The 19,378-nt window shown below is 46.7% G+C and overlaps 2 protein-coding genes across 2 annotated transcripts; one reads left to right on the top strand and one right to left on the bottom strand.

The window, feature by feature from the left end:
- Window positions 1–1,829: 1,829 nt before the first annotated feature.
- Window positions 1,830–19,217, bottom strand: LOC6619153 (neuropeptide CCHamide-2 receptor). The gene is made up of 7 exons (XM_002043357.2): window positions 18,831–19,217; window positions 7,044–7,669; window positions 5,408–5,627; window positions 5,180–5,346; window positions 4,191–4,384; window positions 3,965–4,085; window positions 1,830–2,873 (listed from the first exon to the last, which is right to left on the bottom strand). The coding sequence occupies exons 2-7, from the start codon at window positions 7,358–7,360 to the stop codon at window positions 2,465–2,467; spliced, it is 1,428 nt and encodes a 475-aa protein (XP_002043393.1). The 5' UTR covers window positions 7,361–7,669; window positions 18,831–19,217; the 3' UTR covers window positions 1,830–2,464.
- On the top strand, window positions 10,605–12,757 carry LOC6619152 (uncharacterized serine-rich protein C215.13). The gene has a single exon (XM_002043356.2). The coding sequence runs from the start codon at window positions 10,683–10,685 to the stop codon at window positions 12,732–12,734; it is 2,052 nt and encodes a 683-aa protein (XP_002043392.1). The 5' UTR covers window positions 10,605–10,682; the 3' UTR covers window positions 12,735–12,757.
- Window positions 19,218–19,378: the final 161 nt, after the last annotated feature.

Below are 19,378 nucleotides of genomic sequence, written 5' to 3'. Positions count from 1 at the left end.
CCAACATAAAAGGGAAAGTAGCAGCCGCAACAGGAAAAGCAATTGTATTTAGGCGTGCCTTTGATAATGAGGACTTATGAATGCGTGAACACATAAAAGATAAGATCCCAGAAGGTGGAGAGCAGACTAATTGTTACTTATTAGTTCGCCATTGATGCCACGAAAGTTGTGCTTTCCTGGTCCACCCAATAGATCACTTAGAACCACTTGTAGGTGAGTTTATCGAGTCCTCGTAGACTCCTCCACGCTCGAACATCTCATTACGACGAGCCCACACATGAACTTCCTTCCTTCCGCACGTTTGTGTATCCCAGCTGAGGACAAACCAACGGGCGTGAATACGTGAATTTTTAACATTGTCTATAAACCAAATGACGGGGAATGTCGTGTCCGCAGTTTTACAACTTTTCCGTAGTAGGCTTTATTAGTATTGGGATATGAGCTTGTCCTACTTAAAGTGCCACTACTACCTTAATGGCTCGCTGTCTTTCGATGTTCGTAAACTCCCAACTCAACCGACCCCAACCAGTGGCATCCTGCTCAACCCCAAAAGGACAGACCACTCACTCACTGGACGGCGGGTGGAGTGAAATTAGCTAATTGTGCGATGGACATCGCCATCGCTGTTCCAAATCGGAGCCTAGTTGCCTGCGAATCAACGCCGCATTTGCGGCTGTAGCCGGTGGTAGTCGCATTTACCTTTGACGGCAGCAGGCTGCGGTGAACTCAGTTACGTTGGCATAAATCTAATGCCCTTTGACCCCCACAGTGCAGGACCGAATGATGCCCCGTTCGCTTGGTCCCGCAGTTCTGTACAGGGCCGGCATTTTCCGACGGTCCAGTTCAGATGTGATTTAGAGGGGGCGATAGGTCGATCGGCTGCTTGGCCAGCGGATGGACAGCATCCTTTTTTTGTGTACGAGGGCATTTTGAGATCCCACTTATTGGATGTCAATAACTATGGACTCGACATTTGTTGGGACATCCTGCGATTGTGAGGACGGGATGTCCTCTGGTAATACATGCCGTGTTTGGCCAATTTACATGCAACGACTCCGGTGGCTGTGGCCTGTGACCTCCTGATTGGCATGCCATAATGAAATTTTGCGTGTGCTTGGGGCCAGATTGTATTTATTGTCTTTTCTGGGCTCGTCCTGCCGATTTCCTTTGTCGAAATACACAAATTGCTTTGGTAGTGTGAAAGAGTGGGTGGGACTGGATGGTGCTAAGGGAGCTTGTGCATTTGTAGTTGTTTCAATGGGCCAAAACTTCAAAGCAATTTGGCGATTTAGCCATGATAAGAGTGGTTCGGTTCGGCCGAGTTCCTAAATAAATTGGAATATCGAAACAAGTTAAGGTTGCTATTCGCTCTAGGGGCGTTGCGGTAGCATACGATTTCGCAAATTGGAAAATCATCCTCGCATAAGTGTTGAGTAACGCACGCATTTTTCAAATTCCGCAAAGGTAATGAACCAAGATAGATAAGTCTTCAATGCATAAAATGTTGATTTATTTATAATTTCAATTTACACTTTTAATATCAATATTGAATCGAACTCATCCGTAGGCTTTGTACGGTGGGTTGTGGGTTACCCTTTCCTGGTGTTTCGGTACCTCCATTTAGTTAGTAGCGCATTACTCCACTTTCGTAACGATTTATAAAGCTGAAAAACGAAAGAAATTTATAATTTTCTAAATATTGTTTATTAAATACCTAAGCAGATCGTACATTATTTCAGTATTTAGCTACCATACCTTTTTCCGTACGCTCCACAAACCAAAAGGTGTTCGGCTATAAAAATGCAAAATATCCAGCACAATATACAAGCTTTTTACATTTATGGAATCCATTTATTTACATTAATCTTATTCTGAAATCCGCTTAGCCTATTGATATATGCAATTTATATTTGGTAAATGAGCTAGTCATGTGTTTCTATATGGGATCCTAGCTCCGTAGCTTTAATAATACTATTTTATTGCACCGAGGCAGGTAATAACGAGTTAATGTTTTAATGAGCTTGGGGATTTACTTAATTAACACATAATATAGAACACGATAACATTACATTGAATGTGTATTTATGCGCAAAAGTTTGCTTGGTACATACATATATATATATAGTATATACAGCGGAATGGAGTTTAGTGATGTGCTGTCGTTTCCCTTTATCCCTTTATCTAGTTACAACAACAGTAGGAGCAAATACTTAGTGATGCAGTTTTCTTATAGATAATCGTTGTTTAACCTATTGAACCTGGCGCGGATGCGATTTCCAAAGAGTCCAGCCATGCTGGAAAGTACCAGGGGGATTGTGTGGAGTGCAGAGTGCGAGATTCGAAATGCGAGTGGTGCAAGCACACAGTGAGATCACAGGCCAATTGTTTCCGCTCAGAGCTGCTCGTCGGCCTGCAAGGATACCACCACCTCCTCCTCCTCCAGCAGCTCCACAATAAGCGTGCCTCACCTCTTTTCGCTCACGGACGCCGTCCTCCCGCCGGCTCCAAGTCCGGAGGATCCCACGCCCGCACCAGTTCCATGGGCATTTCCGTGCTGCAGGGGCATCGAGTCCTGCCGATAAAAGCTGCCCACCCGACCAGACCCTCCTCCTACTCCACCTCCAGCTCCAGCGACTCCATGATTGCTGTTCCGGTGCAGCGAGGCCCGCAGATTGCCAGCGGTTCCACCCACGTACGTGGAGCGGCGCATGGACATCACACTGGTATTGTCCATCATTCCAGTGGCCGTCGAGTGCTGCCGCAGGTGCGGCTGCCGCTTGACGCAGATGCAGCAGAGGTAGCGATTAAAGTGCTGCCGAAACACCCCGGACACACAGTAGAGGGCCACGGGGTTGACGCACGAGTTTAGGAAGCTGCAAATTGAAAACACTCGGTCAGGTTAGTGCCAATGAACGATTCTAGTTTTGGCAGTGAAAAGGAGCTAACACTTTTTGTATACCCTGCCAGAGGGTATGTGACTTCAGTTAGATGTATATTGAGTATATATGTTTTGATCAATATCACAGCCAAGTCGATATAGCCATGTATGTAAGGTTGGAAACGAGCTCTTCTACCAGTTACCAACCTTATAGCCAATGATATTATTATATAGTACGATTAAACTCCAATTTTTATCGTCGTTTGTTTCATAATTCAAAAAGTATTGAATATTTCTGAAATCTATAGCTATTAGAATGAGCTTGCAAGTGGTGCGAAAACCCACGGGACATGGTATCCGTAGTACACAATATACCCATATAGGATCGAGAATATCTTTTGTACTTTGCTACAGAAATTCAACCCAACTTATAGAAATGGATACATGAAGATTATTCCCACAGCAACTTGCATTTAAGGAGTATAAGTCATTCGTTTGGGATGCGAGTGGTAGCGAATGTGTGCCTAGACCATTCCTCAGATGGTCTGTCTATTCTGTGACACTATACTGGATTTAACGTCCACCCATTTGGCCAGAATGCAAATGGCTTTGACGAGCGCGGCAGAGAATTAAGCCACCAAATTGCTGACACATTATTTTCGAGTTTTACTGCGCTAAGTGACGCCCAAATTGGTTTCCAGAGTAAAAGGGGTAAGGACACAAAATAGTGGGGGAGGGGGGCGGACTGTCAACAAAAATAAATGTACTGGTAAAAGTTAAGAGAGTGGGGCACCCATGCATAATCTGTTTTAATTTAAAATTAAGTCAAAAGCCAGGGGCACTGCCACAAAAGTGCGCTTATAAAGCTTTAAAGGAAACCCCCCTGAAAAGCATATGCATGCACCAAATCGCTTCCAATTACTTTTACGAATTGGTGTGACTCAGAGCGGTGGCGACCATAAATTTTGAACCCTCGGGGGATCCTTGCATGGCAAATGCAAGCATCGACTCTAGAAAAATGTCCCTCTGGTAGCCGAAAACTGCTGAAAACGCGCTGCTGCTCGTTCTGCTGCTCCCGCCACTCACCTCGTGCAGAATCCAACGATGCGCAGCACGTTCCAGAACTCATCGAAGTCCTCCTCAGCCGTTGGGTAGAAGTGGTACCACAGCTCGAACACGTGGTACGGGAAGAAGCAGATGAAGAACACTGCAAAGACAGTGTTAGCCAATTAGAGTGTCCATGGAGCCGATTAGGATGCGGGACGCGAACAGTAGCACGACGGAGTGCAGAATGCGGAATGCGAAGACTTACCCACCACGAATGCTACCACCATGCGCGCCACATGGAGCCGGGCTCTAGCCTGGGTGCGGCTCTGCATGCTCTGCTGCTCGCCGGGCATGTTGCGGGCGCTCATATGGAGCCGCTTGGCCATCATGATGTAGAGCGCCCCGATGATGGACAGCGGCAACAGGTAATACACCAGTGCCTTGCCCGCCACCATGAACCTGGAAGAGAGTTACCCAGAACCATGGCAGATTATCAGTAAGCCTGGTCTGCTTTCTGAAGAAAAATAAAAGAGTTTCCATGGAGACTGAAGGTCGAATTTTCAATTTCCCCTCCCAATAATGAACTTGGCGAACTCTCTCGAATATTCGAGCGACATGACAGAGTGTTAAGAATGCCCGAATGGACGACATTAAATTCCGCCTCTGCTTGGGAGAGCCATATAATCAAGAGGAAGGCGTCTCTGAACTCCATTTCCTCGCTATTTTGCGGCTCTTAGTGTGGTCGAAACACATGCCACCAAGTGGCATAAAAATAAAGCATGTCGGCATGCCGTAAATGAAAAATTAGCGACCAGTTGAGAGGCGACTACAGCTGCTCAGCTGCCCAGCTGCTCAGTGGCGTCCATTGCCCTTCCACCATTCAGGATCTGTGTAAATTACATCACAAGCAGATTATGTGGCAACAGCTGACGCCAGCCGCACGAAAGGATTTCCAGCTTGCGCCACGGCAGCTACATTGATGGGAAAAGGAATTAAGTTCAACTTGCCGGGCTGGAGAGCTTAAGCACGTCAATAAGGAGGCACGGCATCGTGCGGAGGTGTTCTTAAGAGCAGGTAATAGCAGTTGCATCGGCTGGCGGAACTGACAGCTGGTGGGTGTTGGTGGTGCACTAATGATTAATGCCCTATGATGGGAACGGAGGCGCGCGCAAGTTAATGGCCAGGCCCTAACATTTGACATATATGTATATATGGATCTAGTGAGGGCCGGGAAAGGCGGTGGTATCAACATACTTTGCATACTCCGGGTCGCGAAATGGGGAGCACACTTCAATGGTCATGTTACCGGTGGCTGTGAACACAGGGTAGGACTTGATGTCGGAGAAAAGAACCGAAGGCATGCCCAGCAAGATGGCCAGGATCCAGATCATCACCGCAGTAAAGACAGTGAGCGGCTTGGTCTGTTGGGGAAGGAAGAATATGTGTTAGCACATTCCGAAGTATCGGTCGACAGGGACTCACCTGGAGCTTGCGTAGCGGATTTACAATGGCGCAGTACCGCTCGCCGGATAGGGCGGTCAGTGTAAACACGGACACCCCGATGGATATGTCCTTGAAGAACTCGCTGATGCGGCACATGTTCCGCTCAAAGGGCCAGCTCTCCTGCGTGTAGACAATCGTGGCCACAGGTACACACACCAATATAACTAACAGATCAGCCAGGGCCAGTGAGAGAATGTATCTGGAAGTACATACATATATGAAATCGGCATCGTATAGATAACTGGAATTGAACCCAGTCGGTTTCGATGTCCTTTCACCCGGAACGAGGTGCCTTTGGCCTGGAATGCCTTTGTTTTTTTCAAGGCCAAGTCAAAATCCTTTGGAAAGGTCCTGACACCTACACATGCCATGCTACACGCGCCCCAACCCGTTTTTAACCGAATGCTGTTCAGAGCAAAGTAACAGAACGATTGAGAGCAAAACAACTTGACATTGACACCAACGACCTCCTGTGAACCAGCCAGGACGAGTGTTGAGCCCTCGGACGGGGGAATCATTAGAACTGCTGGATTTGGCTGATTGCATGTGACATGAATTCCAACCTGACACGTTCCCAGTCATCGTGTCTAGACAAACAGTCGCGACAAAGCCGTCGAGCAAACTGCTAACTTTCCACCAATGGCAGGACGATTACGTTGGCCACCACAATTACTGCCCTAACTAGTGGCTCACTGCAATCAGGCACTCCGTTGGAGTCTGGTGGCAGTTTTCGCGCAATCAATGCAAACTTATGACCACTTACACCTACAGATTAAGTTGCTCCAAAGCGAAGGGAGGGAGACAGTGGCTACCAAACGCGGGCAATGGCTTCCTTAGCGATTGCTGTCAAGCCAACATCTTGGCCCAGAAACTTTTGATTCAATGTATATTTGAATTTCTGTTACAAGCACAAGTTTCAAAAGTTAATAAACATTTGCATAGCAGACGGCCTCCATCCAGAGATCTACCGCAAGCTGTCGGGTTGCCTCTGCTTCGTAGTTTTCTTGTCAAATATCGAAAACAATAAAAATGGGACAGAATACAGCTTGTAAATGGTCAGAGATGAATGTGGAATCCGGCTTGTAGGACCACATTGCGTAGGGGCAGAACTTTTTCTAAGTTTTCGAATGTTTACGAGCAGGAGGACTGTCAACTTAGTAATCGAGATGAGCTAGTTGACTATCTGCGGATATAGAGACGAAACCAGATAATGTTTTTATTTTTCGCCGGAAATGTTAGTTTATTGTCGGAAATTGCAGACAACAGATGACTTGTCATCATATTTGCTGTTAGCTTCAAGGAGTTAAAAGCCTTTTTTTAATTCACTCTTCGGGGCACGATGTTATTTGTACTGAAACAATAAAATCAAATGTCCATGAATTTGGAGTAGCAACTGCCGCCCTCCATCGCGAAGTGACGGGCTCATTTTAGGTCCAAATGTGCGACCATATAATATAAAGACATTATTATTTATGGCCCGGAGAGGGCGGTCCCCAAAGAAGCAGACCGTATCAAAGCGGAAAACCTTCAATAGATGTTATTCCAGGGCCCCCTGCCGACTGCCACAGTGCCCACCTTCTGCGGGACCCCCGCAGCGCGTGATATATCCACTTACGTGTTGGGTATGTTGCGCATGGAGCGGTGGCGAAAGAAGATGATGACCAGCGTGCCGTTGCCCAAAACTCCCACAATGAAGATGAGCGTGTACAGCACGGTGACAATGTACGTCTCCGGGCGGTCCAGCACGGGCACATACGGTACTATTCCGCCGTCGGCGCTGGCGTTGTGGCCCATATCCAGCGCCAGACCCTCCTGCTCCTGCTCCAGCCCTTGTCCCGTTGCCAGGAGTCCGCTGTCGTTGGCCCCGTTGCCTTCGCCATCCGCCAGCCTGGCTGCCAACGTCTGGCCCACGTCCATCAGGGAGGCGTACATGTGGGGGGGAGGGAGCTGCTCCTGGGCCTGATGTCTCAATGCTGTTTCTATGCGTGCCGTTTTATGGCCTCGCTTTGGCCACTTCCGTTTCCGTGGGTCTGCCGCCGTGCGTCCGTCGAAAGCCGAGAGCTGCAGGTTCTGCCTGGTCCTCTGTGCTTATGTCGCTGATGTTGCTGCTGGTGTTGCCACGGGCTCTTGTTTTATTTTGCACATTGTGTTTGGTCGTGACCACTGAGCTCGCTGGGGCGGTTGCCCGTCAGCTTCTGCATGACTTTCGCCAGTTGGCGCCGGAAGCTGTTGAGGAAGCAACTAAGATAGGAAGAGAAAAAGAGAGAGAGAGAGAGCGGTTCCGTCAGTTCAGACTAATTCAGTTAAACTTTAATCGGTGTGCATTTGCCTGTCCGTAAAGCACACGATGCGCTGCGGCTTATCTACGCAGGCGAATGCATTACCTATGAGGCGCATAAATATCACGCATACGCAGCGTGTGCATCGGGGTGGGCAAAAGGAATTTATGACTCCGGCATCTGAGGCTGAACCGTGTCGTGTGCATTGTGTAGGGCCTAAGTGCGTATCGGCATAATAAAGAATCTCCTTAACATGCAATCGCTGACCATGTGTGCATTTAACACGAATTTACAACGCCAATAATCATAAATTTCGAAATATTCCCCCGGCCAGTATCTGCTGTGCGGCAATCAGGAGTCTTTCAAACATCCAATTATTTGTGGCGCTCCCTCCTACCCTTCAGCCGTGATTATCTTTCACGCTCACCCGGCGCTCAGTTGCCGTTTCCGGACCCGCAATCCCACTAATACGAAAACATTCGTGCGGAAGCCAATACTTTCAAGTCGCAATCAAATGCGTTTATCCCCTAAAAAGAAAGCAGCGCTGAGCCTGACGCCCGACTAAGACAGACTCTAAGGCGGGTTTATCTGGGCTGCTGTCAGCTTGCGAGGGTGTTGTCCCGATGCTGTTTCAATTTCGCCTCGATTCGATACTAGCTATCGTTGCCGCTTGGTGAGCTGCCATTGATTTCTTTTTCGTTATTTATTTATTTTGATTGTGGCCTACGAGTGCGCGCCTCCCATTCCCCATTCCCCCATTCGCCAAATGAAATTCCATCAAGTTTCAGCTCGTGAGACTATTTCTGGAAAATCTAATCAACCAGGCTAAGTGAAAGTGCATTCCCGGGAGCTTTGTGGAGTCCGGCTGGTGCATTCAAGCGACATTAAATCACTTATTTACGGGAAATCACCTTGCACTTGCTGAATCCGCAAAATTAATTTGAATCTAAATAATGCATCAGCTATGACCGGAGGTCATACATACATATGTATATTGCACCATTGCAGAGGGTATATTGATTTCAATCAGAAGTTTGCAACTTAGTAAATTGGGAACAAATAAATCCTATATAATGTTATACATTTATCGCCCCATATGAACGCTGTGATCTCGGGATTAAACAAAAGCTATAAAGTTAAGATTGAGCCTGCAGGACCATTCCTACTGTCTGAGTAACGGGTATCTGATAGTCGAGGAACAGTCGACTATAGCGTTCTTTCTTTAAATATGCAGATTTGTATTTCTTGCAAGGGTATCTAAACTTCGACGTATCGACGCCATCTTCTCTTCAGGTTGTGTATTGCTTTTTATCCATGGCCTTGCCGATGCCAATCTCTTTTGGGTAATTTTGGCAAATAGAACTCTTGGCAAGGCTTAAAAGTCTTAACACATGTCTTGAGGAGAATTGGAGTAGAAAAATCGTAACACATGGCTAAGCACATTTAATCGTTGGGGTCTTAGCTTATGTGATTTTATTACCCGCTCAACTCAACATATTTAAAAGGGTTAGATTTCGAAAGAGCAACTTTTCTGGCTTAAAGTGAAAAGTCTGCTCTTCTGCTGACTTTTCAATGTTGTCCACTATAAATGCACTTCGCGAGTCAACTAAAAAAGTGTCCGAAAACGTCAAATAGCTGCTGGCAACAACAAAGAATATGTCAGTCTTTTTTTCTAAATGAGCAAACTTTTTCCTTCCTGTATCAAACTTTGGGATAGGTTTTTCATGGGCAAAAGCGGAAAAGTTAAATTTTCCGCTTAGTCCTAGTCGTAGACAAGCAATTTCCTTTAAGAGGCCATCCCATGGGATCACTGGACAGGCAACGGCCGTCAACAAGAGAAATGATTAAACTTGACTGACCAGACACGCCCCTTAATGTCGTCAATCGACCTCAATCAATTATACACAATATTTTTTATTTGACCTTCGTTATTTCCATTAGAGTGTTTTTAATCTGTATTATAATTCGGCGATGTGACTGTAAAACGCATCTGAGGCAACCGTTTGGCCTAGGAATAACATTTTTTCATGATTTATCGTTGTTGTACGAGCTGACTTGGGTATGTGCTAGATAAAAACCATCCGTTAAGCAATTTCAAATGTCGGGACACGGGTGAAATAAGCATTTGCCACCCGCAGCCAGTTCCGAACAGGGGATATCTTGGATGCCCCGTTGCGAGCAACCGCTTGGCAAAAGGCAAAGCCAGATATTATATGTTATCACCAGGGATGTGTTACTGCTTCCACAGCAAAGTGACTCAATATACAAAAAAAAGCTGGTTAAAAAATGCTGTGCTCCTTATTCGAGCTTTGGATGCTGAGAGAGACAGGGTATGTTCTACGTGTTAGATAAATCATAAAGCAAAAATAATTTAATACACTTGCGTGCTCTGGTTGTAGCTCCGGCGACGAGGCGTATGTGCAATGCGGCGTGTCGGTTAATCATTCGTTCTTTTATGAGCAGCCAAGCCGAATAATAAGCCTCCGAGATAAGCGAGCTTTAAGGTGCACCCCAAACTCCGTTAAATTCCCACGCTCAACGGCAACTCATTATTTCCCCTGCAGCCGAATTAGAGTCAAATATAACCAGGGGGCCTTGAGGACCCCGTACGCTGGCCTTGGCCATATCTAATGCGAGCTGAAAGGTCCGCGAGTTATGCAAATTTGCCCCACCCACCAACCGCTCCGCACATTGACAAAATTATGCGCAATCGCGGGCCAGTCTCTCGGCTACCAACTTCCGGCGACAAAGTCAAGTCCACGGATGGACATCCTGGCCTCGCCCGCGGGTCCAGCCATTATTCGTCATTAAAGATGATTGAATGCGGGCCCGCTCTTGCATTGTATAAAAGGGGCAGACTCCTGGTGCCACCAGGGTGGGTAAAGTTGCCTGGGCGTCAGTTGGCAGTTTGGGAAAGCCTACACACTTATTCTTTCGATAGATACACTTATTTTGCAAAACCGTAAATTAACAGTATGTCCAAGCGGGTGAGCATCATGTTGCCCGACGAAATGCCTGCGGCTCCGTCACGCAGCAGGAGGAACCCGATGCCCAGCCGCACGCTCAAAAGTTCCATCAAAAGCGGATCAGGCGCTCGGACGCAACTTGCAGCGCCAGTGTTCGTGGTTGTCAACCCGGAGAGCAGCCAAAGCTCACTTACCTCGGGTCAGCGGAACAACACCAGCACGGCCAGCAACAGTTCCCTAAACCAACGAAATAAGGAGGACTCCGCGGAGAGGTTGTCAGTGAGCGAAGATACGGCAGCCGTGGACAGCAGCGCCTTGCTTCAAAGTGGATCCTCAAACTCTCGTGATACAGTTAACTTCGATTCGACCTCCACCTCGATCAGGACGTTCCTTAAGAACACAGTGGCCCTGGTCAGGGCAGGAGAGTCCTTCACATCTGTAAAACATCTCTTTCACAAGTTCATCAAACGCAGCGGCTCTGTGTCAAATTCCAAGCCTTCGCTGACATCCTCCTGCTCCCAGGCGGTAGGCGAGGAGAATCCCTACATGAGCAAGTCCAATGACAAGCTTCTGACGGACTCGCCCATCCGCACTACTGTGCCCAGCACCTCCCAGATGACGCCCGCCTCACATTTCTCCAACTACTCATTCAATAACACGAACTACGACCTTTCCAACCTCCTCTCTGACATCACCCCTCTGACTGGCTACACGCCAGTGGGTCTCACTGAGGAGGCTGACTACCGAACAGACACTTCCGCAAACGCCGCGTTGAACAGTGTGACTTGCAATTTGGCAAGCTCGTCGGAGAATCCTCTGGGAAGCGGATTCGACAACAGTCACTCGAAGATTTCTACCGATCTGGAGAAGATAGCGGACACACTAGGACGTCCCACCTCGAGAAATCGCTCCAGCAGCAAATCTTTCCGCCACAAACTTAAGACATCGCGCTCTAGTTCACCCAGAAAGTCGCCCAAGATGTCACCTCGAAACAAGCAGTCAGCACCTGCAATGGGGCCCATATTTACAATGGTTAGTTCATCTGGGCCTAACTCTGCTGAGGGATCGCGGCGCTCGAGCCGATCGAGCCTGAGACGAAAGCAAAGTCCGTTACCCAAGGTGACTGCCAAAATCTCGGCCACCTCTAATTCAAGAGCGGACTTGGCTAAAGCGACCAAGTCCAGGAAAGAAACCTCCCCTCGATCAAACCGATCAAGAAGGAGCTTCCGCCGGAGTTCACCCAGACGCCGAAGTCGAGGTTCTCGGGCGAACGCCTTGGAGAGCCCCCTCCAAAAGAGCGAGGACACCACCGCCAATGTAGAGTACGCCTTCGCTCTGGTCAGCCCTGAGGAGGCGGGGAACAGCCAGCCTGAAGAAAGTAGTGCCGGTGTCGAGGATGCCTCCTCCAGGTGCCAGACATACCAGAAGGATTGCAACTGCCACCATTGCCAGGACATGCGTCGGGCGGTCAAGAGGGCCGACTTTTTCAAATCGCCCGAGGGAAAGAAGCGGCTTGAGGCGAAGCTACTGGCCAAGAACTTCTTCATGGACCTCTGCGTAGCGTCGGAAGTGCGCCGACAGGTTCAGTCCGAGCTGCACGGGACCCGCCGTCCTCCATCAGCGCGCCTCAGTTACCCGGTGAGCATCTGTGGAGCGTGCAGGCTGAGCGGAGGCTCCCTGTCGTTGCAATGGATCACCCATGACCTTGACAGCGTGGACCACTTCGACGTTTTTGTGGACAACGTGCCGAACCGTAGTGTCTACAACCGGCAGGCCACCTCCACCGTGCTCGTCGACGTGAACACCACCGAGACGCACACGCTGCGCCTGCGAGCGGTGCCGGAGCGTGGGAGCCGTGGTCAGGACTCCTCGGTGGACAAATTCATGTCGGAGGTGGCGGCCGGGCATATGCGCCACGTCAGGCAGGGCCAGCTCTTCGCCACGTGCTTCGCGCACCTGGACGCCCGGCCGCAACAGCGTTCGCTGGTGGACTTCTGGACGGACAGCGAGTTCTTGTACATGCCCACCCGCGACACTCTAGCGCCGTCAAAGGCTCGCTGACTGGCGAAAATAAAATGATTTATGAGCAACATTCCGTGTTGGGAGTGGATGTGCGGCAGGAACAGCTGCGTGGGCGAAAATTGATTAGGCTAATTTAGTAGTGATGACCAATCGGCGCACTAACTCTCAGTGCAAGAGCAGTGGCCCGGCTCCCACCTGCACCACGTTTTGCGAGATATTCAAAAGGGATCGTGGGCCTGGTGCGGCCATCAGTCAACGAGCCATGCAGACAACTTCAGCCGCGTATTAAAATTTGTTGGAATCTGGACACTCTGCCATGGGCCCTAAGCATCCTGCGTGTCTTTATCAGTGGCTTGCAGGCAGAATGGCTTGGACTTGGACGTGGGGTACTGACTGGAACTGACGTAGGCATTTCGCGCTGATCTGTCAGAGATTTCGGGCCGCAAAGTGGCATGATTAATTATTTGGCAAATATTTGGATTCCGCGCTCTCTGCTCAGCTGGCACCACCATGGAAATGAGGAAAACCAAAAATATGCGGACTGGCACTTTCATTGAGGGAAGAACGGGCGAGAAACCCAAACCGTTCAGTATTTTAATTAATTTTCACTTTCGTCGGACTAGTGAGCATTCCATCGACAATGTGATGGACAGCTGTGCCTGCAGTGCCAGCAGTGCTCCCTCGAGAACCAGAATCCCCTGCCCACGATTCACTGGGCGCGTTCTGATTGAAGCGTTTGGCTTTTACTTTGTTTTGGTTTCCCTTGGCGCGTGATTGGTTTCGAAATAAACAGGGGCCTACTTTTATTATTTGGATTATTTTCAATTATCGCTGTTATTTCCCGAAGTCAGCAGTTCATGTTTCCATCCCTCGCTGGATATATCAATACGTATTTATACGTATCTACATGTTGCCACGCGGCGGAACACACAGTTTTTATGGTCGCATCTCGCGTCCACTTTCAATTACTTTTTATTATCAGGTCCACGTTCCCCCTCAACGCATTTGTATGTGCTGGAAGCAGTTGGCCAAATATTTTAATTGATTTCATGTGGTCCATGCCAGCCATTTGGCCAGGACTCAGCCCGATCAGAATGCAGTGTTTTGTAAATATTTGCCTTCCCGCCCAGACATCCATGTCCGTGCCCCAAATTGTTTACGGTAGACTGTTTATGGGAAATTGCGTTGCTTAATGTCAGATCTTCTAATGGCCATGATGACGCTGGCGATCATTGCTCAGATGCGGAATCTTACTTAATATCACTACACAATCATCTTCAGTGTTTTCTTATATTTTCGACAGTATATGTATATGGTGTTTTGCTTTTCCCACTGATAATTCCCATCACTTTTGGCTGTTAAATTCCCCTCGTTGGCATATGACTTCTTAATTATTAAGCTGGGCAAGGTCTAGTATCGTATCTAACTGCAGCAGAAAGTGTCAATTGCGATCAGGTAATATTTACTATAAAAGTCAAGTCAAGTAGGATGTCTTTCTGTTCTATCAAGTACATATTAGCACCTAAGTTAATTCAAAATATGCATTAAAATTGGTATAAAAATTAAAATGTTGTATCTAATATAAACTTGTAGCTTTCATTTTTATTCCACACATTCAAAAGCTATTTTGTCATTTGAGTAGTTAGACAGTCGGTTGCGGTTTGTGGCTTAGCCTAAGTCACTTGGATTAAGTCACTTTTGATCAGCCCAAAATAAATGGAATTCCAACCGAACGGAAAAAATGCCGGCTAGTGAAGCAACCACATTTAGCTACACGTGATGGAAATAAAGCTATTCCACACAATGGGCCACCCTTGGACTCCTCGGGAAACATCGAATTTAAATTAGAACCGTTATGCAAATTAATCATTTGTTGCCTTACTTAATTTTTTCATTTTCCCTACGCCCCCCTTGGAATCGCATTATTTGCGAACTAAATTGGAGCAAGCGAAACGCACAATGTTGGTCCGAACGAAAGAGGTGGGACCAATGCGTGAGGCAAAAAGTGAGCAAAAAGAATAAAAGATACAAGATACAAAGGTCTTTCTTGAACAGCTTCTCGGGATTATTTATGGCAAGCGGGCCACAGTCCGTGTCCAGTCAGGCCCAGCAGGATTGAAGAGGGAAGAACTGAGAACGATTTTATGATAAACGAGTCCAGTCAATCTCCCGGCACAGGAGGCCGAATGAATGAAACCAAGAGAAGGACAACTGGCTTGTTAGTCCACATCGGATAGTCGGGTACGGGTTCGGGTACTTAAGCTGGACTGAGAAACTCTGCTTTCCGACCGGGTTCACCTGCCCTGGGCAAATACAAGATGGGACGATGGCCCATCTATATTCTGAGGAGCAACTTTTCTTGTTTGACTAACCTTGTCAATCAAAAATTTATTATCACTCGCCTTTAACTAGTTGATTCCGATGTGACAACACTAGCAAAAACATGAGTGAATTAGGCCCTCAATAAATCATTCGGCCATTCCAGATTCAGTCAAATTTACAGCATTAGTAGCCCATTCAAACAATCGCAGTCGATGATTGTGCGGCCGTCAGCTATCATTTATCAAGCGTCGAAGCGCGCATAATATCGCTCGGAGGATAAAAGGCAGCAAATGAGTAATGTCTTCTTGGAAGACAGGTGAGTCATGCCTCCTGGACGAAACTCGAGCGGCTTGGCAGACAGTGCACGCGTGAGAGCCTCAGCCTTCAATGAGCATGTGTCGGGTGTCAGGAATTGACGGCTCGTCAGATTGAATCGTGCCCGTCGCTTCCTACGCTTATCTCCTTCGCTTACTTAATATCCTGATTATGCCTTGTCTTGCTCCCATCGGCACAGCTGACTGGAGCGGTAATTGAATTCCATTCTGCGTCAGCAGGCTGCATCCAAATGACACTCGAAGACAGGACTGGAGCAGCTGTCATAGTTTTGCACCCGTAAGATATCCTGTGCGATTAGAAACCAGGAGGCGTCGACGGCGTCGTACCACAAGGCATATCAACTAATTAAGAGTCCCAGCTTCCTGTGCAAGAGGTGAGCCCAGCTAATGACCGCTTTACGGAATTCATTTACCGAATGGTTGCTGCATACGCAGCACGTGGCCCGCTGCATATTCATCAGCTAACAGGGGACTCCGGGCGACAAGGACTTCACCCTAATTATGCTGCTCGCCCGAGCTCATCTTCACCGCAATCAGAGCATGAGAATGAGCACTGGGCCTCTGCAGCCTTATGGCCATTAATAACCAGTGCCGACATTAATCAGTTTTATATATCAAATTAAGTCCGCCGCAGTTGTAGTGAGCAAAAAAGCAAAAGAGCTTCGACTGTCAGATACCCGTCACTCCATTACAAGTTGTTTGAAAAAAGCGCCATCTGTTGATCATTTTTATTACCTTCATAAAGGATTTTGACTTTACATTTGTAAGTGGTTCCCATCTTATGGGCATCATTTGACAACCTTTTTATATACCAGTGACATTTCTTGCAACAAATCCAGTATACTCTTCTAACCTTAAAGTAGTTAAATCTTTGATAGCTCCAGAAAATGAAATTGGGAAACCAAGAAAATTGATAATGTCGATAACAATCTAAGCCGCTTCCTTTAAATTTCGGCCATTAAACAAAACTTGTCATTCAGTTTTAAGAGCTTAAGTCGGAAATGAAATCGTACAACAAAAATTTCATAAGAAGATTGGAATGTTGTCAGCAATTAATTCTCATCAATAAATTATGTAGCAATCAATGAAGGCAGGGTGGAAAACGTAATCTTTAAGCCACCCAGCCATTTGTATCCAAAAAAAATGTATAAATGGCTTTGTGTAGGCATAAATATCAATTTGGTGGGGTAGCATTGACATTTTCGCAACAAAAATATAATTTATTATTATGTACACAGCGTGAAGTAGAAAATCGAGCAAGTCGAACCAAAGAATGCCATCACCTTAGACAGCCGTGCATATACGTATGTACGTTCGGTGTTTTTTAAAACACCTACCAAAATGTACGCCAAAAATCTTCCTAAATTGTAGGCATGTTACATGTTCAGAATAAAATGCAAAAGTTCAAAAACTTTTAATAAGAAGGAAAGCAAGAAAAACTACCCCTGGGAACTGCGAAACGCCTCGGGCGGGAAAAGTTGCTATGGAAATTGTTTCTGAAAATTCCTTTGCTGACATTAATGGTTCGGCTTGGAAATCAAATCAACTTTATTTTGTAAAGTCGGAAGATTGCACAATTTGGCTCTCTGCTATTTATGGCCCAATTAATCACAGTGCTAGGCAGCATTAGGCTCCGATTTTTTCGATAGGAGCTGAGCTTCAATCCTTGCAATCCTTGCTAGTCCATTAGCACCAGTTTAACCCACGCAATATTCACTGCAAAAAGGATGTGGACTTAGATCGCATCCATTGAGGCGGAGGCCAGCAGCTGACAACTGATAACTTTTCCGAGATTATTAATTCAATCCGCTCGCAGCGTCACAAGCGCACAGTATTCTGTCTAACATGAGAAAATGTGTCACACACAGATACACTGAGAAGAACGAAGTGGGAAATATACAGAAATATGTCTCATCTTAAAACTTAAGCGGGACTGTACTTTGGAAGTATTGGAAATCGCTTCAAACTTAGGCGATTGTAAATTGTATTTGTGTATTGATGTATTTACACTGATTTCTAGGGAACGATTTTCATCTCAGTGTTTGTGCCCAAACATCATAAACGTATGATAGTCAAGTGCAAGCGGTTAACAAATATGGCCCTGCGGGCTCGCACGCTCGCGATTTGTGGGCGTCGTGCGCCGTTTCAATTTTGTTAACCGCAAAACTTTTATGGCGCCGAAAGGCGATGTTAGAAAAGAGGGATTGGAGATGGAGGGAGAAGAAGGAGAAGAGGGATTGGACGGCAGGTAGGGGGTCGGGAAATTATAGTATAGACTCCAACGGATATCCTCTGCAGCGGAACTTTTTCTATTACATAAAGAGCGACGGTGCAACGCGTCGTATGCGTGATAATTTCCATTGCGGCGCCACTCGCCACAAACAATTACAAACACAATATCCCACAAAATACAAATACAAATACACGGACTAATTAGCCATATTTATATTTATGGGTTTAGGGTCTGGATATCTGGCGTTGGCACTGATTGCGCTGCCTAATTACACGGCCATACCTTCGCCCGCCGAGTTAGGAACCTTCCAGGAGCCCAAAGGTGAGTGACAACCTTGATGTGATCTTTGCTGATGCGGATTTGGCGACTGATTGACTAACGAATATGCTAATGCTCGGTCGGCATCCACTCCAATCATCTGGAATAGACATTTAGCCGATGTGACACTGACATGAACGAAATCTCATCAAGATAGGTTTCTTTTTTTGGGTTCGAAGGAATTCAAGGCAAGGCCCGAGTTCCGGGCACATAGGAACTGTTCTTTATTTGGAACTTTCAAAAGATTGCCTCAAATTCTTTTGCTACGCCTCAGGTCCGGGTCCAAGGCCCCGAGTGGTTAACTAGATTCGGGACCCCAGCGGCCTAATAAAAACATGGTGGAATACAGGACCCAATAATTTCCCTTTGTCTTCTTACCGACCAAGATACTCTGTCAAATTATGAAATAATTCGTGGCCAGAATTTGCTTTTAGGTCCGCAGAGGATTATCATTAATTCCAAATTGATTAGGGTTGTAATTAAATATATGAAGTTAGGAAATGATTTGAATAATTTTGATGCAAAAATTGAGCTTTACAAACCGGAAAGTACCGTTGGCATAGACATGACCAAGAACGAGACTTATTAGAAATCGAAAAACCTCACGGAAACGACACGTTTTGACGTCCTTTAATTAATTACAACAAACTTTTTCGCATTCAAACATAGAGTTCTTGTTTTCCTCCTAAGAAAATAAACAATTTAAAATTTCAGTATGCCTGACATCGAAATAACTTTCAACATCTCCTGAGTTTTTAAAATGGCACGAGACAAGGTGGAAGAGAGGGGTCAGAAAAGTAAATTTGATGGATGTTGATGGGGTTGGTGGTGATTCATATTTGGGCGAGCACACATTTTTTGTTACCGAAACGAACTGCGCACTGCCAATCTCCCCGAAATATTGGACCATATGTATCCAAAACTCACCAGCCAGCAGGATTATCTGTCACTACTCTTCTGTGAACAAAGTGACGCGAGTCAGCCAGCGAGCCAGGAACTTTTCCACTGTTTGCGAGTGCCAGTCGACTGCAATTGCTCCGCGGCGTGTAACACTTGTCCGGAAACTGTTTGTTTGTGAATCAAAAGCAGAGACAGCTGCTCATCACACAATATTCCAAGAGTGTTTGGCTTTCGAACCAACGCGGGAAATATTTGCTTTGCGAGCGCAAACAGCAAACCGAGCAACGGTCAGCTCGTTTCAAAAGAACATAACTCCAAGCGAGTTCGGAATGCGGGTTTTTCGGTTTTGAAATTTCGTTTCACGACCAGAATGCGGTGTGGCTACCAAGCGAACGACCTCGACCGTTGCCGCTGAATCCGTGCACAGGACTAAACAGTCCAAATCGGCGGAACCGGCGCCAAAGTCTGCGTCGCTAATGGGATCCACACGAACCCGCGACGTCCGCAAAGTGCGCCAAGTTCAGTACAAAGTGATTTGCAAACGGAGTCCACCATGTGCTCCAATCTGCGCATGT

This window comes from Drosophila sechellia, chromosome 2R (assembly GCF_004382195.2).
Source record: "Drosophila sechellia strain sech25 chromosome 2R, ASM438219v1, whole genome shotgun sequence".
NCBI lineage: Eukaryota > Metazoa > Arthropoda > Insecta > Diptera > Drosophilidae > Drosophila > Drosophila sechellia.
Note: the sequence above shows the minus strand (reverse complement) of the source record. Positions and strands in the feature narration are given on the sequence as shown.